At 46.7% G+C, this 27,339-nt stretch overlaps 1 protein-coding gene across 1 annotated transcript in view; it reads left to right on the top strand.

Annotated features, from left to right (window-relative positions):
• Window positions 1-25,320, top strand: part of LOC118077593 (E3 ubiquitin-protein ligase TRIM7) — a 31,060-nt gene extending 5,740 nt beyond the window's left edge. The window contains exons 5-16 of the mRNA XM_060270994.1: window positions 1,762-1,877; window positions 3,276-3,302; window positions 4,391-4,916; window positions 6,413-6,434; window positions 11,465-11,821; window positions 13,896-13,991; window positions 14,846-15,076; window positions 15,915-15,937; window positions 18,822-18,937; window positions 20,156-20,182; window positions 20,337-20,363; window positions 21,553-25,320. Coding sequence (XP_060126977.1) covers window positions 1,762-1,877; window positions 3,276-3,302; window positions 4,391-4,916; window positions 6,413-6,434; window positions 11,465-11,821; window positions 13,896-13,991; window positions 14,846-15,076; window positions 15,915-15,937; window positions 18,822-18,937; window positions 20,156-20,182; window positions 20,337-20,363; window positions 21,553-22,082 — 2,098 coding nt within the window. The 3' untranslated portion in view covers window positions 22,083-25,320. The remainder of the gene's footprint in view (window positions 1-1,761; window positions 1,878-3,275; window positions 3,303-4,390; window positions 4,917-6,412; window positions 6,435-11,464; window positions 11,822-13,895; window positions 13,992-14,845; window positions 15,077-15,914; window positions 15,938-18,821; window positions 18,938-20,155; window positions 20,183-20,336; window positions 20,364-21,552) is intronic.
• Window positions 25,321-27,339: the final 2,019 nt, after the last annotated feature.

Genomic DNA, 27,339 nt, shown 5'->3' with positions numbered 1-27,339 from the left:
AATCTCACACTTACTATTTATCTATAACTACACCTCAATATCAATATTTATCTAAACATTTTTTTAATTTCTACAACCTCTCTGTACCTCCTAAACTTCTATTAATTCTTTCCAATAATATGTTTATTTCTTATATACACTTTAAATTTTTTCCAATCTTCTTCCACTGCTTCTTCCCTCTGGTCTCGGAGTCTCCCGGTTAGCTCTGCCAGTTCCATAAATTCTATCATCTTCTGCCATTCACACTTCCTTTCCTTCTTTCCCTGCTTTTCAGGGGGTTGAGCCTCGACCCCATAGCATAGCTGCCAAGTACCCCGTTTTCCCTGGGAAACCCCCGTTTTTACTTACCTTTTCCCGGTGGTCCCCTGTATCACTTCGTCTCCCGTTTTTCTCCGTTATTTTCTCTTGCCAGCGGCCATTTTTTTTCTTTCTAATTTGCCCTTCTATGGGCACCAAAAATGGCCGCCGCCGGCTTCAAAAGTTGCATCTACGTATGCCCGGAAGTGCATAGATGCGTCTTCCGGTGTCGGCGGCGGCCATTTTTGGTGCCCATTGATGGGCAGAGCGACACCAGAAGTTGCGTCGATGCAACTTCCGGTGTCACAGGGCTGCCAGTCCCGGATTCTGCAGTCCGGGACTTGGAAGGTAAGCCCCATAGGAGTGCATGAGAAAGCAAGTGCTATTTGTGAACTGGGGGAGAATTAATGTGGAATTGGCGCTGCTCTCCTTTTCTCCTCCTCTTTCCCACTCCCCTTTCTCTTTCAGCTTCTGCCCCAGGTATCTGGGAAATAGGGTTAAAACAGGCTTCCTCAACCTCGGCCCTCCAGATGATGTTTTTGGCCTACAACTCCCATGATCCCTAGCTAGCAGGACCAGTGGTCTGGGATGGTGGGAATTGTAGTCTCAAAACATCTGGAGGGCCGAGGCTGAGGAAGCCTGGGTTAGAAAGTCTGTTCGGTGCAATCAACTGTTCATTAAATAGATATATATCCCGTGCTTTTTTCCTGGAGGGGGGACGCAGGGGTGCGCATACCTCTAAACATTTTGTGAATCTAAGTTTGGCCTCATTGACAGGCAGTATTTCAATATGAGTAGGAAAATGAGAGTACCCCTAAACATTTTTAAAGGAAAAAAAAGCACTGTACATATCTATATATCTCTCAATAGGACTTTAGCGTCTAGATCAAGGGAAGTAATAGCACCACTGTATTCTGCTCTGGTCAGACCTCACCTGGAGTACTGTGTCCAGTTCTGGGCACCACAGTTCAAGAAGGATACTGACAAGCTGGAACGTGTCCAGAGGAGGGCAACCAAAATGGTCAAAGGATTGGAAACAATGCCTTATGAAGAACGGCTTAGGGAGCTGGGTATGTTTAGCCTGGAGAAGAGAAGGTTAAGGGGTGATATGATAGCCATGTTCAAATATATAAAAGGATGTCATATAGAGGAGGGTGAAAGGTTGTTTTCTGCTGCTCCAGAGAAGCGGACACGGAGCAATGGATTCAAACTACAAGAAAGAAGATTCCACCTAAACATTAGGAAGAACTTCCTGACAGTAAGAGCTGTTCAACAGTGGAATTTGCTGCCAAGAAGTGTGGTGGAGTCTCCTTCTTTGGAGGTCTTTAAGCAGAGGCTTGACAGCCATATGTCAAGAATGCTTTGATGGTGTTTCCTGCTTGGCAGGGGGTTGGACTGGATGGCCCTTGTGGTCTCTTCCAACTCTATGATTCTTCCTTATTCCTTGACCATATTCCCTTCCAGGAATGAGAAGAACTCAGTAGGGAACGTGACGGACCTTTCTTCCAAGATGGAAGAGGCGCTCAGGTTTGCGTCGCAGAAAAACTCTGCTTTAGAAGAGGCTTTGGAGAGCTCTCGAGGTAATTTGGGTACCTTAAGGAGGGAAATGGAGGCAACAGGTCTCAAGAGTATGCGCCAGTTCTAGGATGGGTTCAAGGGAAGTAAGAAACCTTATCATGACGTGTCCCTTCCCTATTGGTGGTTCTTGGTGGTTCTTTTAAGAGGCAGGAATGCTGCATCAAAAAAACAAACAAGCTGCTGCTGTGCTTTGCTTCCCCATGGCTTAAATTTTTCTCTCTATCAATATGGATCTTTTACCCAACTCCCCTTCAGTCTGGTAGTGTTGAAGGGGGTGGTGCTTGGCTGCACCACCCCCTTCAAGCACAGGACAAAGGTGGCCAGGATTCATCCTCACAACAGCCCTGTGAGGTAGGCTAGGCTATGAGACAACGACTGGCCCAAGTTCGCCCAGTCGGCCTCATGGCTGAGTGGGGGGATTCGAACCCTCATCTCCCAGATCCCAAACCTACAATCTAACCATTATACCACATTAGGTGCCCCTAGACCAGGCACCCCCAAACTTGACCAGATGTTTTTGGCCTACAACTCCCATAATCCCTAGCTTACAGGACCAGTGGTCAGGGATGATGGGAATTGTAGTCCCAAAACAGCTGAAGGGCCGAGTTTGGGGATACCTGCTCTAGACTGTCAATCGCAAAGCAGAAGTTTTGGTTTTTGCATCAAGAGTCCTCCAGATGACCTATGAATCGAACATTCCTCCTAATTTTCATGAACAAAGCTTCCACAGAGGTTAGATTGCATCAGATCTTTATTGAGCCTTCGTTCAGATTTGTTTTTATGAGGATGGTTAAATGACTGCAAGCTGTCATCCTGATTTGTCTGTGTAATGCAATCCCCCATAAATGTGCTAACCTAAAGTTCTGGTATGCAATGGAATTGGTTTGCAATACTGTATACTGGTGCCTTTTCGGCGGATTAAAGTGCTCTATTGTTCTGGTGTAAGAAACCCACTTAAAAATAACTGTCATTAAGAGTCTCATGCTCTACTGATTGAGCAATCTCAGGGTTGTGAGTTTGAGTCCCATGCTGGGCAAAAGATTCCTGCATTGCAGGGGGTTGGACTAGATGACCCCCGAGGTCCCTTCCAACTCTACAATTCTATAACTTTTTGCAGTTTAGGAATTGGTAGGTGCAGAGTGAATGACTGAAACGGGAAGGCTTCTATACACCCAAAAAGCCATGAAATGGGTGGCTCATTGCCACTCTCAGTAGAAACCAGGGGTAGTCTAACAACTTCATAAGCTTTCTGCAAGCAAAACAGGACAATTGCTGAATAAATAGTTACTCTGAGGGGAAACCCTCTAGCAATTCCCCCCGAAGATCCACTTGGTTTGAGAGGGTTGTGTTCTTTTTCAATTGTGATATTTAAATTTGTTACTCTTTCCTCTTCTTAACAGATTCTCTGAAGCAAGCCCTGAACAAAGGTAAATTATCTTTAAAGCATGTGCCCCACATTGATACGGGAAACTTTTGAGGGGATTGGGTTGTTGTTGTTATCAACAATCAGTATCAACAACAACAACAACAACAACAACAACAACAACAACAACAACAACAACAACAACATTTATTGAATCTCAGGGCGGTACACAGAATAAAATCAAAATATAAAACCACAAAATGCATAATCAAAATAAGAAGGACAACATGGTATGTGGACAAAAGCCCCTTGTTCAACGATGTGATGATCAGATGACATTTTGCAACTGACAGAGGTTCCCAAACTAAGGCCCGGGGGCCGGATGCGGCCCAATCGCCTCCTAAATCCGGCCCTCGGGTGATCCGGGAATCAGCATGTTTTTACATGAGTAGAATGTGTCTTTTTATTTATAATGCATCTCTGGGTTATTTGTGGGGCATAGGAATTCGTTCATATATTTTTTTCAAAATATAGTCCGGCCCCGCCCCCCAAGGTCTGAGGGACAGTGGACCGGCCCCCTGCTGAAAAAGTTTGCTGACCCCTGGACTAGGCCAACCTTTTGGGGAATTCAGTCGGAAGTATCTAGGCTGGGGGCGAGTTGGGGTTGATTTGGGGGGAGTGCAGAAGGGCTGGCATGTGCATGAGAACAGCAGCGGGGTAGAGCCCTAAGTGTGAACTCAACTCTGCCATCACTTCAAATCAGCAGGCAGGCTCTTAGAATCATAGAATCATAGAGTTGGAAGAGACCACAAGGGCCATCCAGTCCAACCCCCTGCCGAGCAGGAAACACCATCAAAGCATTCTTGACATATGCCTGTCAAACCTCTGCTTAAAGACCCCCAAAGAAGGAGACTCCACCACACTCCTTGGTAGCAAATTCCACTGCCGAACAGCTCTTACTGTCAGGAAGTTCTTGACCTTACCTGTTTATTCACCTGTGAAACATCTCGAGGTGACTGAAAATAACCTCAACAATCAAAACGTTTCCGCCTGTAAAATAAATCCGATTCAATGCAGATCAGACTGGCATGGTGTCTACGGTACCATCGCCTGTCCTCTCTCTGTCTCTCTTTCTGTCTGTCTGTCACGCAGTGAGTGTGACTCTGGATCCGGAAACTGCATCCCCAAAGCTCCTCATCTCTGAGGACCTGAAGAGTGTGAGAAGGGCAGAAAAGAAGCAGGATCTGCCCGACAACCCGGAGAGATTTGACTGGATGCCCTTTGTGCTGGGCCGCGAGGGATTCACTTTGGGGAGGCCTTGCTGGGAGGTGGAGATTGAGACGGTAGAGAAAGCCATGTGGGCTCTCGGTGTTGCCAAAGACTCGGTCAGGAGGAAGGGTCCGTTTAAGCTTAATCCGAATGAGGGGGTATGGGCTCTGAAGAAGCAGTTTGGCGAGTCCTCACCTTTTCAGCTCCTGGCTTTGAGCTGCCCTGAGCCGGTCTTCGTGACCATAAAGCAACTGCCCAGGAAGATCCGGGTGTCCCTGGATTACGAAGGGGGCCTGGTGGAATTTTTTGATGCAGATGCCAACGAATGTCTCTTCACTTTCTTTGCAGGGTCATTCTTGGGGGAGAAAATCCGCCCCTTCTTCCACTTGGGGTTGGGAGTCAATCTAAAGTGTTGAAAAAATCTGGGGGGGAGGGTGATGAGCAGGGCAAGCCCCACCAAAACCCACCACCCTAAGTACAGTGGTACCTCAGTTTATGAACTTAATCCGTTCCTGAAGTCTGTTCTTAAACCGAAACCGTTCTTAAACCAAGGCGCACTTTCCCTGAGACCTCCCACTGCCGGTGCCCTTCCACCGTTTGGCTTCCATTCGTAGACCAAGGTAAACTTCCGGTTTTGCGGAGTTCATAAACTGAATAGTTCGTTAACAGGGCTGTTCGTAAACCGAGGTACCACTGTAGGTAGCATTCTGGAACCTTCTCAGTGGTTGCTGTTACAAGAATTTTAAGGTCTCAAAAACAGAATATATTTTTTAAATTCATTTTTATTTAATTTTCATTTTATCTAGTACATTTTCCATAATCCAAAATACATAAACAACATTCATGTATTTTAATTTCTAATTAATTGTTATTTTTTATTCAATGGTATCTTCCTATAACATAAACCCTTAATGTATCGCAATATTTGTTAAATAAGATCAAGATAATAATAATAATAATAATAATAATAATAATGAAAAATTGAGAAAAAAGAAAAGAGACTTCCTGTCAATTCCTTGTGCAGTATACTTCTGACCACGGATGTACATAAATCAATACTCTTTTTTCATATTTCTTCTCTGTTACACTCTGACATCATTTTGCATCCTTAATTTTCCCAACTCATTTCTTTTGTTACTCGAAAGCTGGCCTAGTTGTTAGTAGGTCACAATATTTTTGAATGTACTTCTTGTATCCTCATATTTCATTAAATTTTTGTTTGGTTTTCCTTGAAGACTATTTGTCAATTGGGCCATCTCTGCATATTCCTGTATTTTAATTTGCCAATCCATAATTTTTGGAACCTCCTGTTCTTTCCATCCTTGTGCCACAAGGATTCTGGCTGCAGCTGTTGCATATCGGAGTACTTCTCTCAATTGCTTTAGAACAGGCATCCCCAAACTTTGCCCCTCCAGATGTTTCGGACTACAATTCCCATCTTCCCCGACCACTGGTCCTGTTAGCTAGGGATCATGGGAGTTGTAGGCCAAAATATCTGGAGGGCCGCAGTTTGGGGATGCCTGCTTTAGAACATCCTTATCCAATATGCTCAAAAGGAAAATCTCTGGTCTTTTTTAAAAAAGTTATTCCCAGCATCCTTTTTAATTCATCATAAATTTTACCCCAAAAGATCTTAATATGCCTACATGCCCACCACATGTGGAATATATCACCATTATTCCCTCCACATCTCCAGCATACATTCGCCTCCTGCTCAAAAACAGAATAAATACTCACAAATGCACACATATCTAAATATATGAACCATGTGTCTGAAATAGTACAGGAGAGCAATCCTGAAGCCATTTTGACTCTCCCAATGACCTCAAATATTCCTCTGCAGTAAGGGAGGCAAATGGGGAAAGCCTTCCCTTTGTGTTTTTGCTTACAAAACCTGTCTTGAAGGGCATACTTGTGTATGAATAGGGTGAGCCTGTGAGCTGGACTCGGGAACTAAAGTATTAACCATCACAAAAGAATGGGCAGGCTGCCCAGGTCATGCAATCAGTGACCATTATCAGGTGTCCCGGCAGGCAGGACTTCTGCTGGCGACCGCATCCTTCTGTGATGTATGTATGATGTTTTGGGGGGTGGTCTTGGGCTACAGCGTGGGCAATTTCAAAAGGCTATATAGGGGTTTGTGCACCATTGTTCAGGGTTCTCCTCCCTCCTGCGTGTGGTGAGTGGGAACCCTGTTGCAACAGTTCCTTAAATAAAGATCAAGCTTACTAGCCGCTTTGCTTTTCAATATACTCTGATTGGCCTCTGTTTTCTGCTACCGACAGGGAACCTTAGAAGGACTCTATATAGGCTCTTGGATACCTCATAAAGGAAAGGGGGGAAGTTTTTCTTATAACATTGTGTAACAGCTAGGCAAAGGGGTGAAGCATCTTTCAGGCTGGACTTACAGTTTCCAAGGTTTTAGGACCCTTCATTGGCAAAAATAAATAAATGCAGAGTTCGAGGATTCCTTTGGTGGTTGTGCTTTGAAATAAATATCGTCACAAGGAAGATGGAACAAGCATTTTTTTCTCCTGCTCCAGAAGGTAGAACCCAAAGCAGTGGATTCAAGTTACAGGAAAGGTGATTGGCAGTTCCTCAAAATGTTAAAAAGAAGATACAATACATTGATCCAATGCCAGAGGTGGGAGGAGAGAAAATCAAGGGGTCTAGACATTATCACTGCTTCATCTCAATCTTTTGATTTTTGCCAGTTATGGGGGCTCTTCAAGGCACAGGCGCCCTGCCCCATGACAAGATGTGAACCCTAAACAGAGGAAAGCCACCCTTATCTTGCTTCTTTGTTTAAATGTGTCTTTGTTTTGTTTTTTGGCCTTTTAATTTTTATTTTAAAAATAAAGAAATCTCTGGTAAATTGCATTTAATTAACAAAAAGTGAAACAGTTCTTGTCTGCAAAAACGGGGGGGGGGGGGTTCTAATTGGTGCCTGTCCCAGTTGTTTGGGATTTTTGCAATGCCAACTGTGTTTTTTGTTGTTGTTGTTAAGGAAAATTGCCCCTAAAATGCGCAGCCTTTTAGGAAGGACAGACGCGGGTCGGAAGCTCCAAAAATTGCACTAAGTTCAGCTCCGCCGGTGTTAGGGAATTTTATAGGGGGGGGCACCCAAACGAGGCTTCATTTGGGAATCAAGATTGGCACTAATGCCCTCAAGGGGACCCCATTTGATCCTACAACACCACTCTAGTATCGCACCAACACGAACCCCCTCAAGATCAAGCCCTGAGTAATAAAGGCTCCCTTTCCTACCCTTTCTCTGTTGCCTGAGACTCTATCCTATATAATAATGTCCATGTTGTCCCTGCGTCCAGATGTCCCGTGTGTCCCTGGGGTACTGCGCATGTCCCCCAGAGACACAGGGATTGGACGGAGGGACAACCAGGGACACAGGGATTGGACCCGTGCTCTCGGGACACAGGGAACAGCCAACTGCCGCTCCGCCAACCGCCGCTCCGAAGCCCAGTCTCATGCCGGAGGTGCGCGGTGAGGCGGCGGGGGAGAGAAGCGCTCCCCCCCCCCGGCAGCCTTGCCGCACACCTCCGGCATGGGACGGCGCTTCCTCGGGGAACCCGAGGAAGCCGAAGCGGCAGCGGGCGCGGAGGGAGGCCCGCTTTGGCTTGGCAGCGGCGGGAAGAAGGGGAGGAATTCCTCCCCTTTTTCCCGCCACCGCCAAGCCAGTCCCGGAGCCGAATTGCGGCGCGGCGGGGTTTTTCGCTGTTTGCCTCCCCCAGGGGAAGGCAAACGGCGAAAACCCCCCGCTGCGGACTGGCTTGGCGGTGGCGGGAAGACCCGCCACCGCCAAGCCAGTCCCGGAGCCGATTTGCGGCGCGGCGGGGTTTTTCGCCGTTTGCCTCCCCCAGGGGAAGGCAAACGGCGAAAAACCCCCACTGCGGACTGGCTTGGCGGTGGCGGGAAGACCCGCCACCGCCAAGCCAGTCCCGGAGCCGATTTGCGGCGCGGCGGGGTTTTTCGCCGTTTGCCTCCCCCTCAGGGGAAGGCAAACGGCGAAAAGCCCCCGCTGCGAACTGGCTTGGTGGTGGCGGGAAGACCCGCCACCGCCAAGCCAGTCCCGGCAGGCCGCTTCCTCTAGCGCCCGTTTTTAAACGGGCTAAAATCCACTAGTGTAACCATATTTCTTTATGAATGAATACAGTGTATCTTTATTTCTAAATGAAACCCCCTTTTTCTACTCTGGCCAAGGGCTCTCAGGGATGCAGGGAACAGCCATAATCCTTTAAGCGAGAGGTCAGGTAGCCAGGGTGGTGCTCCTCTGCATATCCATAATCCATTCAGGTACCATCTCCTGCCATTCCCAACCCTCCGAAGCCAGAGGCAATACTCACACCTGGACCCATTGTTTTTCCCCACCAGGTACTCAAGGATTCCCTCCCAGATACTTACTGGTACCCTGTTTCTCATATTTTAAGACATACCCATAAAATAAGCCATAGCAGGATTTTTAAGCATTCAAGGAATATAAGCCATACCCCGAAAATAAGACATAGTGATAGGCACAGCAGCAATGCCGGCCGCGGCATGAGGAGGAGGAAAAAAATAAGACATCCCTTGAAAATAAGCCATAGTGTGTTTTTTTGAGGAAAAAATAAATATAAGACATGTCTTATAATATGAGAAACACGGTACTTGCTTAACAATGTCCTGGGACATCGTGCATTGTTACCTTATGTTAATCCTGCTTACCTCCTGTTTACCTGTAGGCTAATGCCCCTTGCACCTTCCCCTTTTCTGACGTTTTACCCTGTCACAAGTGATGTATGTCTGATGCTTTCGATGTGCATTATGGGATGGTGGTGGGAAGTTTTAAAAGTTCTTGCAGCCCTGTTCACGGTGTTCAGTCTGGCATTGAACCTGCTGCACAGTAATAAACTTTGCTGTTTGCTCCGGATCGTGGCTGGACTCCTTCCTTTTATACTCCGCAACGACCACAGGCCCTTGCCTGATGAGCTGGGTGGCTGAGCATTCTCGCACCCAGAATTTTGCCCTAACAGCCGGGAAATGACAGAGACCACACGATGCTGTCAGGAAAAACAAACTGATCCTTTTATTACAGAAAAGAAAGAACTACAGCTGTAGGGTCCCTGCCTCAAAGAATGTAGGAAGGAACCCCGGGAAATGAGGTGAACCTCCCTCTTATACCCTCCTGTCCCCACGTGAAGGTCCCTGGACTGGGAGGGAGGGGAAGGACAAGGAGAATGGGTGGTGATGGGATCAACTGGGTACAGAGACGACTATTTCTTCATATGGTGAGATGTTTCCTTTGTTTGACAGGAGAGGCAATCAGTTGAGATGGGAGTCGAGGTGGGGCAGTTCCTGGTGATTTCCGAGGAGTTGGAGCCCATCCGGCAGGTGTTTTCCTCCAGGTCATGTAAGGATGGACTATGTTAAAGATGACATTTTATTTGAATAAATCTGTTCCAGCTAATGCCTTATTGTCCGTGTGTGTCCTTGAATGGGTGTAGGGTGGCGATGGGGCAAGGTTCAGTTGGGTTGGGGTCATGCAGGGTTCATACAGAAAACATAGAGAATTCGGTAAAAAGTAGCAGTTCTGATATATAAAGGTTCTAAGATATAAAACAGCAATTCTAATACAGAGAGATCCTAGCCTATATAAAGCAGCAATTCTAATACAGAGACAGCGGGTAGATTTCCTAGAAACGTTAAAAGGCACATAATGAGGGAAACGTGTAGAGGGTACATCAAGGGATGCGCATAAGGATTTCATAATAAGAGGACATATAATAAAGGCAGGGTTCATGGTAAGAGAACATATAATAAGGCTGCATTATTAACGTGAGTAGAAAGGTGTTGCTTTGGATTTGGGCGGCTTTCCCCCCCCTCCTTCTCCTGGAGACATTGTTTCAGAGGCTGTGGCAAAACTATCCTTTGGCTGTCAGTGTTGCCTTTGGCTGTAAGTGTTGCAATGTTTACCCACACCTCATTGAGTCCTGTAAAAGGATTAGCAGGATATCGGTGGCTTGAAATGTGAATCGTTGGGAGATGTTTGCATATGCTGATCCTTAGGGCAGGGTTGCATCCGAGCGGGAGGGGTGCTGGTCTCTGGAGTGGAGCAGAGGTGAAGAAGGTGGCCTTGCGAGGGATTCTGGGTAACTTGCAGCTGTCAGATTCGGTCACCCCTCTCTGCTCATTAGTAATGGTGTCCTGCAACCCCCCCCCAATATGATTTTATAACATTTTAAAAAAAATATTTATAGTTCTTGGTTTACAAAGGTATGCGCAATGTCTCTTTTTTCAAGTTACATTATCCCTAGGTCAGTTTCGTTTGTTGAGACATGAAAACCTTGCTGTATAAGGCACGGGACTTTGGGTTTCTGTCACCCAAAATGCAGGGAATGGACGCATCAGACCCTCCTGGGTGGAGGAGAAGAAAGGAGGATTAAGCTGCTGTGAATGACGCCGCTCAACTGTCCGATTCAGAGGCAGACAAAGGCAGAGATGGAACCTGCCACTTGGGATCCGAGACTCGTAGAGCTGGAAGGGACCCGAGGGTCATCTAGCCCAACCCGCTGCAATGCAACTTAGGCTGCAGGAAATCTACTGGAATGTGCGTGCGTGGGAGAAGGTCACTTTCCAAGATGGAGGGGGGAGCGGGCAACTAGATGCTCCATTTCGTAAAATCGGATTATTAAATCGGCAACAGGTTTCTGAGGCAAAATACTTGGGGACTGGACTAATAACTTTCACATGCATCCAGTTCTCTTCCCACATTCCAGCTCTTGCAGTTGAGCTCAGCTGGATCCGCCCCTGCCCGGAGGCATTTCCAAGAAAGGAAACACCCGCTCTCCAAAGTCCTAAAGTTGTTCAAAGGCAGGCAGGCAGGCAGGCAGGAAGGAGGAGGCGGCGGCAGCAGCAGCAGCAGCAGCAGCAGCCATAGCCATGGCGTCTGGGGATCCCTTGCAGGGGCTCCGCGAAGAGGCGACTTGCTCCATCTGCCTGGATTACTTCGCGAGCCCGGCGACCATCGAGTGCGGCCACAGCTTCTGCCGAGCCTGCCTCGTCCAGTACTGGGCAGAGTCCGGCGCGGGCCCCTGCTGCCCTCAGTGCAGGGAAGCGACGCAGCAAAGGATCCTCCGGCCCAACTTGCAGCTGGACAACCTGGTGCAGCTGGTGAGGAAGCTCAAGGAGGACGCGGGAGAAGCGAGCCCGGCCTCCTGCAACGACGACCCAGCCCTGCTCTGGGCGGAGGGCGACCGATCCACGGGGGATCCCGCCCACCACGACTCCTCTCTCGCAGAAGAGGCTTCCCTGCAGTATAAGGTGGGAAACTTCAAGGGTGGGGCTGGGAAAGAGATTTGCTTGTTTGTTGCATTCCTGCAATGCAACTACTGCATGGCGTTCCTGCATCGCAGGGGGTTGGGCTCGATGACCTTTGGGGTACCCTCCCAACTCTGCAATTTTATCTAGTCTAACTAGATAAAAGCATCCAACCTAGGCTTAAAAGCTTTCAAGGAGGGAGCCTGAGGGAGACTGTCCCAGTGACTGTTGAACAGCTCTTAACTGTTTCATAAACCACTTACTGATTTCTATACAGTACCAACTTTATTTTCCAAGCAGTATTATTCTTCATATCTTTTGCAGCTTTATATTTCAAGGGGGGGGATCTCAAAGTAGTTTACAAAGGGAAATATTTTTAGATCCTTCTCTCCTTATGAGACCTTTAGAAGGCATCTCAAGGCAGCCCTGTTTAGGGAAGCTTTTAATGTTTGATAGATTTCTGTATTTTAATATTTTGTTGGAAGCCGCCCAGAGTGGCTGGGGAAACCCAGCCAGATGGGCGGGGTATAAATAATAAATTATTATTATTATTATTATTATTAAGTGACATTTCGCTTTCTACATACTGTATTAGTTTGCCTACTTGATCTATACAGCTGCCCCTTGGCAGAAGGCGGCTGGGAAGCCAGTGTGGTGTCGTGGTTAGAGTGTGTCAGACTGGGACCTAGGAGATCAGGGTTCAAGTCCCCGTTCGGTCATGAAGCTCACGGGGTGAGTCACTGCCTCTTAACCTACCTCACAGGGTTGTTGTAGGGATAAAATGAACCAGGAACTCCTTGGTGAAATGCAATAGGCAAGCTCTTCTGCTGACCTGCTTAAGAAAGCTGGAGAGGCCACGCAGAGGGAGATGTCAATTCGACAACCTGGCATTCCAAGATCTTCACGTGGTCACAATCCATGTGAGTTGCAAAATGCGACTGGCCCCTGGGGAATTTCTAACAAGGCTTCCAAGGAGCTCAAGTTGGTCTTCATGGTTCTCCCCCACCCCCACTTCATCCTCACAACAACCCTGTGAGGTAGGTTAGTCTAAGACAGGGGTAGGCAACCTACTAAGGCCCGGGGGCCAGATGCGGCCCAATCGCCTTCTCAATCCGGCCCGCGGGCAGCCCAGGAATCAGAGTATTTTTACATGAGTAGAATGTGTGCTTTTATTTAAAATGCATCTCTGGGTTATTTGTGGGGCAGAGAAAATCGTTCCTTCCCCCCCCCCAAAAAAAAATACAGTCATACCTCGGTTTTAGTACGCTTCAGTTTGAGTACTTTCAGTTTAAGTACTCCGCGGACCTGTCTGGAATGGATTAATCCACTTTCCATTACTTTCAATGGGAAACTTCGACTCAGGTCAAGTACGCTTCAGGTTAAGTACAGACTTCCGGAACCAATTGTGTACGCAAACCGAGGTACCACTGTATAGTCCGCCCCACCACATGGTCTGAGGGACAGTGGACCGGCCCACGGCTGAAAAAGGTTGCTGACCCCTGGTCTAAGAGATGGAGACTGGCCCAAGGTCCCTGAGAGAACTTCACGGCTCAGCATGGATTCGAACCCTGCTCTCCCAGGTCTTGGCTTTCTCCCCAACCCTCCTTCCACAGAAGCAGTGGCTTCTGGCTGCAGTTTTATAAATACCTTTTTTGGTCAACAGCATAATTGAGAGGTATGAACTTTCAGTCTGCCGTTCTGTACATACTGACTTTGTAGTAAGTCCCACGGAACTCACTGGTCTTGCTTTAACACATATTTGTTGCTTTGGTGTCTCTGTTTTTAATTATCTTCTGTGTCAGTCGTCTGGAGGCAGTGGTTTAGAAGGGGATAAATACATCAGCATAGCTGCCAAGTTTTCCCTTTTCTCGCGAGGAAGCCTATTCAGCATAAGGGAAAATCCCTTTAAAAAAGGGATAACTTGGCAACTATGTACATCAGTGATGATGGCGGCATAATGGAGGGAAACTAAAAATAGATGCATTATAAGAAAAACCACCAGTGAGTCAGTCAGTGTGTGTGATCCAACATGAATTGAACTCCTGACAGAGAAAAAAATGCTTTCCTGGTTCTGCAGAGGAAAATCAAGTCCCACCTGACATATCTGAAAAAGGAGAGAGAAAAGTTGGTGAACCTGAAACTTGCTGAAGAGCTGGGGAGGCAGGAGTGTCTGGTAGGTTTGTGTTTGTTATGGGTCATCTTAGGGGGCTATGTGTTGCCAAGGGGAATCCCCATGGCCTTCTGGAAATTTCACATTTCTGGGAATTTTGAAGCCATGGGGGAGGAATGTACCCCCCCCTCACCTGGGGAATAAAGGCACAATATTATTGGGGAGGGGTTAAAAATAGACAATATTTATGTTTTTACAATAAACTTTTACAGATCAAAAGCCACTTTGTTACTTTAGAAGCAGAAAATATACACTAGTGGCCAAAATTGTGAAAACCTTTTGGGAAAAGTGTACAGTGGTGCCTCGCTAGACGAATTTAATTCATTCCGCGAGTCGCTTTGTATAGCGAAAAATTCGTTTTGTGAAGCGGCTCCCATAGGAACGCATTGAAGTGCGTTTTCCCATAGGGTGCCTCGCAAGACGGGGGGGGGGAATCGTCTTGCGAAGCACCCTCTGGGACGAAAAAAATTCGTCTTGCGAAGCGCGCCATAGGAAACTTCGTCTTGCGAGTCTCCATTGAAATCGCAAAACGCTTTCGTTTTGCGAGTTTTTCGTCTTGTGAGGCATTCGTCTAGCGAGGTACCACTGTATTTCCGAGGTTTGATGGCTCATAATACCATTTTTTTGGGGGGAGTAATACCATAAAATAATATACCAATAGAAAGATAATTTAATGAAGAATGTGATGCAACAAAGGGGTGAAAGTGGCCCCTTTTCTGCACCCACAGGTTTTGTGAACAACCATGCCATTTGTTGACAAGTCACAGGCTTCCAAAGAACTTCCCTTCACAGAACCTCACCATTGCACCTCTGCCGCCTCGCCCAATTTCTTTCTCTCCCCCCCCCCCGCCGCCCAGATGTTGTTTGAAACTGAGAAGAAGAAAGCCCGGTCTGCCTTTGAGCGAATGCAGCAGTTCCTTGTGGAGAAAAAGCACCTCTGGCTAGGCCAGCTCGAAGATCTGGAGAAAGCGATGGAGAGGAAGCAGGAGGAAAACCTCGCCAAACTCTCCGAGGAGATTTCCCGACTCAACGAGCTGATCGCGGAGATGAAATGGAAGTACCTGCAGCCTGCGAGTGAATTGTTGCAGGTGAGTAGACAATACCCTGTGGGGAGGGAAGAGGCCTCAGGGGTGAAAGAAGGCACCAACTCAAGTCTGGTCTCCTTGATTTCGGGCATGTTGCTTCCACCCATGTCCCAGATAACTTTCACCAATAAGCAAAGTCCTTTGGTAGGTGGCAGCCTTGCCTCATGGGGGGGGGGGGGGCGCCATGCTCCTGTGTTGCTGGCCTTTGCTGGCTGAGGTCCATAATGCCTCCTTGTGAAGGGAGGGAACTAGGTAAACCAAGGATGCTGGTGTTCCTTCTCTGGCCCCAGCCAGCAGGGCTGAAGAGCCCAAGGATGGCCTCTGGCAGGGGAGCATGGGCCAAGTCTTCCCTTTCTTCATGGGCGATCCTTACATAGAGGCCTGGCTATTCCCACCTGTTCCCTCTACCCCCAGCGGGAGTTTCCCTTTTCTTCTTCTCTGGTTTAATGTGGTGGAAGGCTAAAAGGAAAGGCCTACCGCGACCTACTGGCAACGGTATTTTTTCACTTTGTGGCATGTCTGCCAATTGGAAACAAAGCAGTGCAACCACCCCAAAAACTTTGCAGCCGCAAACGTTAGAGAACGCAGGGTGGTATTTGACTGCCCTGATAGCATCATGAGCCTACACAGACATGGGTGTGCAATAAATCGGATGTCAGGAGGGGCCCAAAGACACCTTCCAGGGCTCTTGAAAGGAAGAAGGCCTGATCCTAGGAATGGCAATTTGTTTTCAATAGACAAGGAAGGGGGCAAAGAATTCGCCAATTGAACAAGTAGTAGCCCTGTTTGTGATCTGCCTGTGCTGCTGGCACCCATTTTTTTCTCTCTCTTTCTCTTTCAGGACACCAGAAGTTCCTTAAGCAGGTACGTGGCTCTTTCTCCCCATCCCATCTATATATATAAAAATGTAAAAATCGTGAAAGTGCGTAACCGCTTGACCGATCGTCCTGAAATTTTGACACAACGATCCGGGCCACTCCCCGAGCGTTGTTAGGGGAAAAAAATCCCTCAAATCTCACACCTGGGCAGGTAGAAACCTGCTTTTCCACAGAGTAAAACAGCACCCTCAAGTGGAATTCCTCACACAGCACACCCCTCCTTCCTGTGAAATCTACACCACACCCACAAACCAAATAATGACATCATCAACCAAGCAACTGAAACCACCAAGGCGGCCATTATCAGACCCCTAGGCCCCTGCCAGGCTGCTAGGCCCCCACTAGGCCCAGGGGGTGGGGTGGGAGAGAGGGCGAGCGCCCGGATCGCAGGTCGCAGCATGGCCTTTGTTTTATGTAGGCCCCTGCCAGGCCGCCAGGCCCCCACTAGGCCCGGGGGGGAGAGGGGGACTGCCCGGGGGGACTGCCCACTAGGCCCGGGGGGACTCTGAGGCTCAGGGGGATCTGAAGGGGGCCTATTACCCTCCATTTGACAGAATAACACACAGCAACGCGTGCAGGGCCAGCTAGTAGAAACATAAAATTGTAGAATTGGAAGGGACTCCAAGGGTCATCAAGTCCAACCCCCTCTTTGCATCAGGAAGCTTAGCTCCCATGGAGTTATTTGGAAGAGAAAATATATCATTTCCCTCCATCTCATTTATTTTTTACTTCCCCCCTGCTCCTGCTCCTTCCTTTTCCGATTTCATTTGCCATGAAACAGCTTAAATCCCATTTAAAAACAAACGAACAAAACCCAGATTTCTGCACATGGCTTCCTCCGAAAATCCTGGGAACCGCAGCTTACAGTTCCCAGCGATCTTAATAAACCACAGCTTCTAGGAATCTTTGGGGGGTAGCCATGTGCATTAAATGTATTTTGTGTGTGCAAATTTAGTTGTTTTTGATCGGAAAGATCATCTCAAGAGGATTTAGGGACATATGGCAGGGGTCCCCTGAGTGCTGTGGACTCCAGCTGAAAGCAGTTCTCCCAGCTGCTTACAGGTGAAACTCGGAAAATTAGAATATCATTGAAAAGTGCATTTATTTCAGTAACGCAACTTAAAAGGTGAAACCAATATATGAGATAGATGCATGACATGCAAAGCAAGATACGTCAAGCCTTTATTTGTTGCAATTGTAATTATTTGTCGTTAGGCGGGTCAATTATAAATGGAATGTAATTAATGAAATGTAATAGCGATGTTTATTTTTGTATTATTGTAACTATTTGTTTTATTGCTGTAGAATTTCCAAAAGAAAGCATTTGTAAAAATTAAAAAATAATAAGTTGCATTACTGAAATAAATGCACTTTTCGACGATATTCTAATTTTCCGAGTTTCACCTGTATATCAAGGTCTTCCCAAGCCTCTGCTACATGAGACTATTTTTAACGTGAAGCATGTACTGTACCGCTGAGTGATGAGTCCTTGCTTTATATCTGCACCAGAGCTCCTCATCTCTCTTCTGTTTGGCCTTCCTGATCCCCCCCCAAAAGCAGCAGCAAGGAAATTTCATTGAGACGGGTTTGTATAATTAAAGTAGCTTAAAGCAGGCATTCCCAAACTGCGGCCCTCCAGATGTTTTGGCCTACAACTCCCATGATCCCTAGCTAACAGGACCAGTGGTCAGGGATGATGGGAATTGTAGACCAAAACATCTGGAGGGCTGAAGTTTGGAGATGCCTGGCTTAAAGCATTCTGGCAGACACGGGTGGCGCTGTGGGTTAAACCACAGAGCCTAGGGCTTGCCGATCAGAAGGTCGGCGGTTCGAATCCCTGTGACGGGGTGAGCTCCCGTTGCTCGGTCCCAGCTCCTGTCAACCTAGTAGTTCGAAAGCACGTCAAACTGCAAGTAGATAAATAGGTACCGCTCCGGCAGGAAGGTAAATGGGGTTTCCGTGTGATGCTCTGGTTCGCCAGAAGCGGCTTAGTCATGCTGGCCACATGACCCGGAAGCTGTACGCCGGCTCCTTCGGCCAGTAACACGAGATGAGCACCGCAACCCCAGAGTCGGTCACGACTGGACTAATGGTATGGGGTCCCTTTACCCTTACCTTTTAAAGCATTCTGGTGCATCAAACTCCCTTAAAAAAGAATCAGCCTTTTTGCAGGAAGGAAAGTGAAGGAGAAATGTACTGAGAAATGTGGAATAATAACTTCCACACAAACAAATAAGAATGAACGCTCCCTAGACAGTGGACTGTGCCTCATCTCCATGCAAGGTTTGTGCAAACAGCTCAGGATGAATGCTAAGTAAATTGGTCATCTGGAAGCACCTCGATGCTTACAGAAAAAATACGTTTTCTTACTTTAAACAAAGTTATTTATGATTTTCAGTTTTATACATTGCAATAATTTTGCAGTCAATTTAATATTTCAAAACTCGACTCCCTCCTCTTTTTGCAGTTCCTTAAATTTATTTATTTTATTTTCTGCGTATTCCAAATTAACTTAATCATTTATGTATCTGCTTTAAATGTTTACTCTTATAAGTCTGAAGGTTATTGCCATAATCCCGCCAATGTTCTTATCTTTTTACAGTTGGTTTGTAAATATTGAATAAACCATTTCCATTCTTTTATCCAAAAGTTTATCTCGATTTCTTATTTTTCCAGTAAGTTTCACCATTTCTGTGTATTCCATTAGTTTTTGCACCCATTCTTCTTTCCCCGTCACTTCCTCCCATTATGGGGCAAATAACATTCTTGCCGCTGTAATCACATACACGAATAAATTTCTATAGAGTTTGTTTGGTTCTGTCCCTATAATTCCCAAAAGAGAAGTTAAACATGACCGTATTCCCTTCTAGGTACGAGAAGAATTTGGGAGGGCATGTGGTGGTCCTTACTCCCAGGCTAGAAGAGAAGCTCAGAGTTTTCTCGCTGAAAAATGCTTCTTTGGAGAAGGCTATGGAGAACTGTAAAGGTACTGGGGGGTTGCTGGAGGAGGAGGGGGGAGGACAGTAGCTGGCACAGGGTTGTACAGGCAAAGTAGTGTTCAGCTGTCTTCCCACTGCCAAGAGCTGCTATAATAAATAATAATAATAATAATAATAATAATAATAATAGATTTATTTATACCCCGCCCATCTCCCTGGGTTTCCCCAGCCGCTCTGGGCGGCTCCCAACAAAATAAAGTGATAAAAGATCAAACAATAAAAACTTCCCTAAACACATCTGCCTTAAGATGTCTTTTAAAAGTCAGATAGTTGTTTATTTCCTTGGCATCTGATGGGAGGGCTCCACAGGGCGGGCGCCACTGCGCCACTACCCAGAAGGCCCTCTGCCTGGTTCCCTGTAACCTCACTTATCACAGGGAGGGAACCGCCAGAAGTCCCTCAGTGTCCGGGCAGAAGGATGCGGGTGGAGACGCTCCTTCAGCTATACAGGGCCGAGGCCATTTAGGGCTTTAAAGGTCAGCACCAATATTTTGAATTGTGCTTGGAACCGTACTGGAAGGCAATGTAAGTCTTTCAGGACCGGTGTTATGTGGTCTCGGCAGCCGCTCCCAGTCTAGCTGCCGCATTCTGGATTAGTTGTAGTTTCCGGGTCACCTTCAAAGGTAGCCCCACGTAGAGCACATTGCAGTAGTCCAAGCGGGAGATAACTAGAGCATGCATCACTCTGGCGAGACAGTCTGCGGCCAGGTAGGGTCTCAGCCTGCGTACCAGATGGAGCTGGTTCCTGGGAGGACATGGGAGCTCAGCAAGATGCAGTTGGGGCAGCAGCTGCAGCACCAATCTTATGCTCCTGCTGCCTCAATTTCACTGCGCTGGCCTCCACACACCTTTCCCTTTCAGTAACCACCAGTGACGCTCAGCACTGGGAAGGTGAGTAAGCTGTGCCACACTGTCTGCAGCAAATGCTTCTGGCCATGGATGCAGCTATCTAACAGCTCCCATTCCAGGCAGGTTGCAAGGAAAGTCAAATCGTTTTAGATGGGGCGCTGTGTTCTTCCTGGAAGTGTCTGAAAGGGCATCCGAAGAACCGTTCCCGCTGAGCCATCAGCTCGTGCTGATCGAAATGCGGAGTTTCCTGCCCACAAGTGTCCTGAAATTGATTATTATTATTATTCGCAAAACAAACTGCCGCTCAACGTATGACGGTCTGAATAACTTTGTCCACCTTTTCTTCTCCACCACAGAATCTCTGGAGCAAGTTCTGCAACCAGGTAATTTTCTAGGAATAAAAGGACATGTTGGCGCTCAGCGCCTGAGCGCAGATCGTCATGAATGCACAATGAACAGGAACATTTTGGGAGAGAGGGGGTGTGTGTTTACCGAGAATCTGCTTTTAAACTTGTCACCCTTTCCTTCCCGTAACAGATTATTTGAAGCAAACCTTGCAGAAAGGTAAATGCCGTAACTCAATGGGCATGGGAAGCCTTGGGTGGGAAGCCGGAGATTTAGCAGCTGCCCTTTGCTCAGTTGCTTAATCAGGTAGCAAGAGCAGAAGGTCCCTGCACTCCCCCCCAACATAATAATAATAATAATAATAATAATAATAATAATAATAATAATAATTTATTATTTGTACCCTGCCCATCTGGATGAGTTTCCCCAGCCACTGTGGGCGGCTTCCAACAGAACATTAAAATGCAATAATCTATTAAACATTAAAAGCTTCCCTAAACAGGGCTGCCTTCAGATGTCTTCTAAAAGTCAGATACAGTGGTGCCTCGCTAGACGAAAATTAATTCGTTCCACGGGTCAATTCGGGTAATGAATTTTTCGTCTAGCGAGTCCCAGTTTCCCATAGGAATGCATTGAAACTTAATCAATGCGTTCCTATAGGCTCTGGGGGACTGGCGGCGGCATGCGACGGGGCTTCGGAGAAGGTCTCCGAAGCCCCGTCCGATGCCGGCTGTGTGCGAGGCGGCTGGGGGAAGAAGCTCTCTTCTCCCAGCCACCGCCTTGCCTGACTCCCCCGACATGGAGCGCAGCTTTGGAAGCCTCCGAAACTGCACCCCATGCCGGCTTTACGCGGCGAGAAGCGGCGGTGGGGGAAACTTCTCGCCGCCTCCCGTCTGCCTTCTCCGGTGTGAGGTGCAGCTTCTCAGCTGATCTTCCTTTGCCTTCTTCCTGTGCTGCAGCTCGTTCCCCTTTGCTAGACGAATGCCCCTTTAGGTTTTGCAATCGGAGGTTTTTATGGCCACACTTCGCAAGACGAAGCAGTGGCCATAAAAAAACTCATCATCTTGCGAGGCAACCTCCGATCGCAAAACCTATTCATATAGTGGAAAATTCGTCTTACAGGGCATTCGTCTAGCGAGGCACCACTGTAGTTGTTTTTCTCTTTGACATCTGATGGGAGGGCATTCCACAGGGCGGGCACCACTACCGAAAAGGCCCTCTGCCTGGTTCCCTGTAGCTTTGCTTCTCGCAGCGAGGGAACCGCCAGAAGACCCTCAGCGCTGGACCTCAGTGTCCAGGCAGAATGATGGGGGTGGAGACGCTCCTTCAGGTATACTGGGCCAAGGCCATTTAGGGCTTTAAATCACCCCTCCTCCAATTTTATTCTCTGCCCGTCTCTTTCCCACAGCGAACGTGACTCTGGATCCGGACACGGCCCACCCCTTCCTCATTCTGTCCCAGGACCTGAAGGGCGTGCGGAGAGTTCAGAGGGAGCAGGACCTGCCTTTCAACCCCGAGAGATTCGACACCATGCCCTACGTGCTGGGCTGCGACAGATTCACTTCGGGAAGGCACTGGTGGGAAGTGGAGGTGTGGGGCAAGGCGACATGGGCCGTGGGGGTGGCCACGGAGTCGGTCAGGAGGAAGGGGGGAGTCGACATCAGCCCCCACCAGGGGATTTGGGCCATGGGGAAGCCGCCCTGCTACTCCCCCTCCCCCTGCCAGTTCTTGGCTTTTACTGCCCCTCAGCCAACTGACCTGACCTTGAGGAGAGAGCCCAGGAAGATCCGCGTGGCCCTGGATTGCGAGGCGGGCTGCGTGGAGTTTTCCGACGCCGACACGGAGGAATTCATCTTCGCTTTCCCTCCGAGATCGTTCTTCGGGGAGAAAATCCGGCCCTTTCTGCAGGTGTGCTGCGACGTCAGCCTGAAATGCTGAAGGCCGCCGTGAAAGGCAAACTCTATGGGGCCACCGCCCTGAGAGGAGCAAATTCTCTCCAGAACTCGCCCCAAAGGGCTGGGTTTTCCCCAGGGAAGACTTCACCGTTCTACATGGTAGATTCTTCCATCTGCAGAAAAGAAAAGGAAGCAAATCAAAACAGTCTGGGTTCGATGGCCCCTTTCGTTACTATTCCTTGAAATGATCATTCTAAACAAAATAGGAAGCAGCAGCTCCAAATAGATTAAAAGGGGTATTGATCCTGGGACATGAAAGGCTATGTCTCTGAGAGGGTGGTTGTCCAACTTTGGTCCCCACGCTGCACTCAACTCTCACCTGTGCCTCCTAGAAGCTAGCTGCCAGCCTGGGACATCTGTCACACCCCGAGGACGGCTTCAACTGGCCAATTAAAAACCAGGTGAGGGGAGCCGATGGGTCTCAAACCCTCGGTGAGTTAGGGACTTCTCCTGCACGCGAAGGCAGGCTCCAGTGGATTGAGCAGACGAGACCAAGAGTGGATCCAGTGGTCGAGAAGGTGTTTTCTGCCCGTGCTGTAGAGGAAAGCAGGGGCAGGGGGGGCTCGTCATCCTGGGAAGAGAGCCCATCTAGGAGAAGGAAAACTCTAACCCTAAACCTCTACTGCCTTGCGGGAGATCTTTGGGAGACGACAGGACTAAGGAGTAGACCCTGCTCAAATCCAGAGCAGAGTCCCTAAGACAGTTGGATGGCTCCTTGTACGCCTCCTTCTGGCAACTCCTGCATCAAAGCTGGTGCCAAACGTCTTGCTCTGCTTTCCTTTGGACCACATCAGGGAGGTCTCTCTCATGAAATTCTTAGTGTTTTTAAGTGTCAGGTGTAACTTCAGCCTGAACACAGCAGAGTTTGCGCAGGTTTTTCCGGAAGCTTCTGGTGGTAACTTAAATGACTAGACGTCTGGACGCAGAATAAACTACGGTATATACAGGATTTATTAAAATAAAAGAAATCCAGAGTTTCTATGTACAAGTTTAGAACTCAAAAACAAAGTAAAATAAATCCTTCCCCCCCTCTCTCTCTCACACACACAACCGATACAGCACCTCTCCTCCTACACTGACCACCCTCACCACACCATGTACTGTGCTAGCTTTCACTGATAACAGGTCTCTGTGCTGATCATCAACCAATGAGAGCGCAGTTACTATGGCAGAAGTAGACCTTGGCTTTCTGCCCAGTGTTAATTGCTTGTCCTAGAGTTGATTGTGTGAAGAAGCAATCTGATGGTTTCTCATGCTACCAATTTTGCAAAACCCGAACAGAAATTCTACTCAATACCGATCCAGAGCAGATTCCAATATATAGTTAGCAGAGTGAAAAACTAAAAAACCCATGGCAGGATTCCCAGAAATAGACCAGAGGCAATTAATGTTTCATCCAGCAGAGCTTTAGTGCTACTGAAGGCGAATGGCCACAAATCCAATACATTCAGGATTGGCCCTGTCCATAAGAAATCCAGTTGCAGCAGACTTAACTTAAACTTACATTAACTTATCTAAAGACTAAATCTCGACACTATATACACGGAACACCGCACCAGAAGGAAGAGAAAGAGTGAAAACCCAGGCTCCTTCTGGCTTTACAATTATAGTCAGCATGACCTTGACAGAAGAGAGGTAACAGAACCAGTTTAAGCCAGCTGTACTCCGCTTCTCTGAAGGAATAACTCATGAGCCTCCTGCTTGTTTCTTTCACACAGAGAAGCTTCCAGAACCCTCTTTAATTAATTAGAATTAATTCTAATCATTACTTACTGGTAGCTTTTTCAAAAGAAACCCTTTGGGGTTGAGGGCATGATTATTTCAAAACATTGCAATGAAAGGAAGCTTCTGACCCTGACTGTTTTGAGTTTTTTCTCACTGATTGCTGCTTACAGGTGAAACTCAGAAAATTAGAATATTGTGGAAAGGTTCATTTCTTTCAGTAATTCAACTTAAAAGGTGGAACTAATATATGAGGTAGACTCATGACACGCAGAGCGAGATATGTCAAGCCTTTATTTGTTATAATTGTGATGATTGTGGCGTACAGCTGATGAGAACCCCAGTACCCCCCAATCTCAACTTTGGGGTTTTTCATCAGCTGGATGCCATAAACATCACAATTATAACAAATAAAGGCTTGACATATCTCACTTTGCATGTCATGAGCCTATCTCATATATTAAACTCCAGTAGCTAATGAAGACAATTGCTTACATAAATGAACTTTTCCACGATATTCTAATTTTCCGAGTTTCATCTGTATTTCCAGCACTCTGTCCCCTGCATAGGAGTGAATCTATACCCCCCCCCTTGGAGTAATTCCAGCAACATCCCTCACTAATACAAGGGATGTGTAATGTGCCTATTCATTCCCCCTCTTCCCATCCCTCCTGTAATTTTATGACACTGCAAGATAAAAAGGAAGCTTCACAGCAACACTGCCATCTTTAAATTATTTTCATTTTATTGTATAAGATTTCTTACCTGTCCTTCACCACAGGGTCCCTGGGTGGGTTATGGCAATGTAATATACAGCTATAAAAGGCAAAGCCATTGCAGCTATTAAAAAATAAATAATTCAGGTAAAACCGTTCTGTGGAACGGAATAGAGTAATATAAATTCAGCCAAAGATGTGGGTCTTAAAAAAAACAGAATACTTTAATTGTCAAACTGTTAAGTGGTGCATTTAGCATTTTTAGGTAACAGTCACATCTTATGCGGGGTTTGCACTTTTGGGTTATGCAATATTCATATTCATAAATAGCTGACAGAAGGGTTCAAGACATGTAATCCATAAGACACACCATATTGCAGCTAAAAGCAGAAGTTTATCGAGGGACATACAAAATGCTTGGCGAAGGTTTCACATACAGAAACTGCTTTCAGATGATATATTAGATAATAATCTGAAAGGACAGCAGAGCAAGGCCAGATAGATGTGTATTTATGGTACAGGATAAAGTCACGTTCTTGTTTGGGAAAAAAAGATTAAAGGACAGGATGAAAGGCTATCTGAAGGAGAGTTGGCAGCTTGGGGAGTTAATCAGCAGGAGGGCTGAGTGGGAAGTCAAAATTCCCAGCAGGGATGAGTAACCTGGCAAGGAAGACCTGGACCTAGACTCGCAATAGTTTTTTTAAAATGTGTTTGCCTTCTGTTATTTCTCCTCTTGCACTTTATTTCCTTGTATTTATGTTACAATAAATATTTTTCAAATCACCCAAACTTGTCCTGTTTCTCAGTGCTTGTGTGGTTCAGAAGGCAAGGAGACCTCAGGTCTGTGTATTCAAACTGAGTGGCATGGGATCCCTGTTGGGGTCTCGTTATAAATCAAAACCACCAGAATGCCTATATTACGCAAATCCACTTGGAAAAAACACATACAGTGGAACCTCGGTTTATGAACACCTCGGTTTACGAATTTTCGGTTTACAAATGCCGCGGACCCATCTGGAACGGATTAATTCACTTTCCATTACTTTCAATGGGAAATCCGCTTCCGTTTATGAACGCTTCAGATTGAGTACTCCGCAGACCCGTCTGGAACAGATTAATCCACTTTCCATTACTTTCAATGGGAAAGTTCGCTTCAGTTTATGAACGCTTCAGTTTATGAACAGACTGCAGTTTATGAACAACTGCAATTGGTCTTGCTGGTGGTATTATTGTGGGCGAGGAGTTGTTTAAGATTGGGTGGCTGTCTGTAGGCAATGAAAGGTCTTCCTCCCAAAGCTTGAGAAAGAGAACTGTCTATCACCACCACCACCAGACTTAACATGGACACTGGTACCAGAGCCTGCAATAAACCCAGATGCCAACTTTGCTGCCACATACACCCGGACAACACCATTACTGGCCCCAACAACATCCAACATACCATCTCAGGACGATTTAATTGCTTACCTCCCTTGCTTTTTCCTGCAAGACCAATTGCAGTCGTCAACAGTCGTCAACAGGTTTACCACTCCTATCAGCCAATCACCCATTCCCACCACCCTTCTGAGTAATTCCCCTCCCCACCTTCTGACTACACATAAGGGTCTGGTGACTTCTGTTTCAGTGTATCTGAAGAAGTGTGCATGCACACGAAAGCTCATACCTATGACAAACTTAGTTGGTCTCTAAGGTGCTACTGGAAGGAATTTTATTTTTATTTTTTGTTATAACATATTCAGTTAACCACATAGTCCAGTATGTACAAAATGTGATTCCTATTTTGTCAGTCCTGTGCCAGCATCTACCAGTGCCAGTTTCTTAACGTCTACCAACCTTATCATCTTCATTAGACACTTACAAGACTATTTCATGGTACTCTTCTAAGGAATACGTCAGAAAGAAAAATACAAGAGAAGATGAAGAAATTAGAAATGAATGTACTACAGGACTGACAAAATAGGAATCACATTTTGTACATACTGGACTTTGTGGTTAACTGAATAAGCTATAATTTAATATGTTGTATCACGATGTTGATTTTGACATGAGAAGGAGTATCTAATTTTGAGAAGTAGTTTCTGGTAAATAACTTTGTTGTTTAGTCGTTTAGTCGTGTCCGAATCTTCATGACCCCATGGACCATAGCATGCCAGGCACTTCTGTCTTCCACTGCCTCCCGCAGTTTGGTCAAACTCATGTTCGTAGCTTCGAAAACACTGTCCAACCATCTTGTCCTCTGTCGTCCCCTTCTCCTAGTGCCCTCAATATTTCCCAACATCAGGGTCTTTTCCAGGGAGTCTTCTCTTCTCATGAGGTGGCCAAAGTATTGGAGCCTCAGCTTCACGATCTGTCCTTCCAGTGAGCACTCAGGGCTGTTTTCCTTCAGAATGGATAGGTTTGATCTTCTTGCAGTCCATGGGACTCTCAAGAGTCTCCTCCAGCACCAGAATTCAAAAGCATCAATTCTTCGGAGATCAGCCTTCTTTATGGTCCAGCTCTCACTTCCATACATCACTACTGGGAAAACCATAGCTTTAACTATACGGACCTTTGTAGGCAAATAACTTTACAATTGTTATTATATAGCTTATTACGTTTACGTGTTTTTTTCAAGGGGTCTCGTCATAAACACAAAACAAGAATCCTACAGAAGGGAAGGCAGACAAGTATAGATCAAGTGAACAAATTTGATGTGCGCCAACATCACAGCAAAGCAATTGTTCTTGTTCGTTTATGGGGCAGCATCCAGCGGTTAATACATACCGGTAACAGAATGCTTCCCTTTGAATGGGGGAGGGGAAA

The sequence above is a fragment of the Zootoca vivipara genome, chromosome 2 (assembly GCF_963506605.1).
Source record: "Zootoca vivipara chromosome 2, rZooViv1.1, whole genome shotgun sequence".
Taxonomy (NCBI): domain Eukaryota; kingdom Metazoa; phylum Chordata; class Lepidosauria; order Squamata; family Lacertidae; genus Zootoca; species Zootoca vivipara.
The sequence above is the reverse complement of the archived record's forward strand: the minus strand, read 5'-3'. Positions and strand labels throughout refer to the sequence as shown.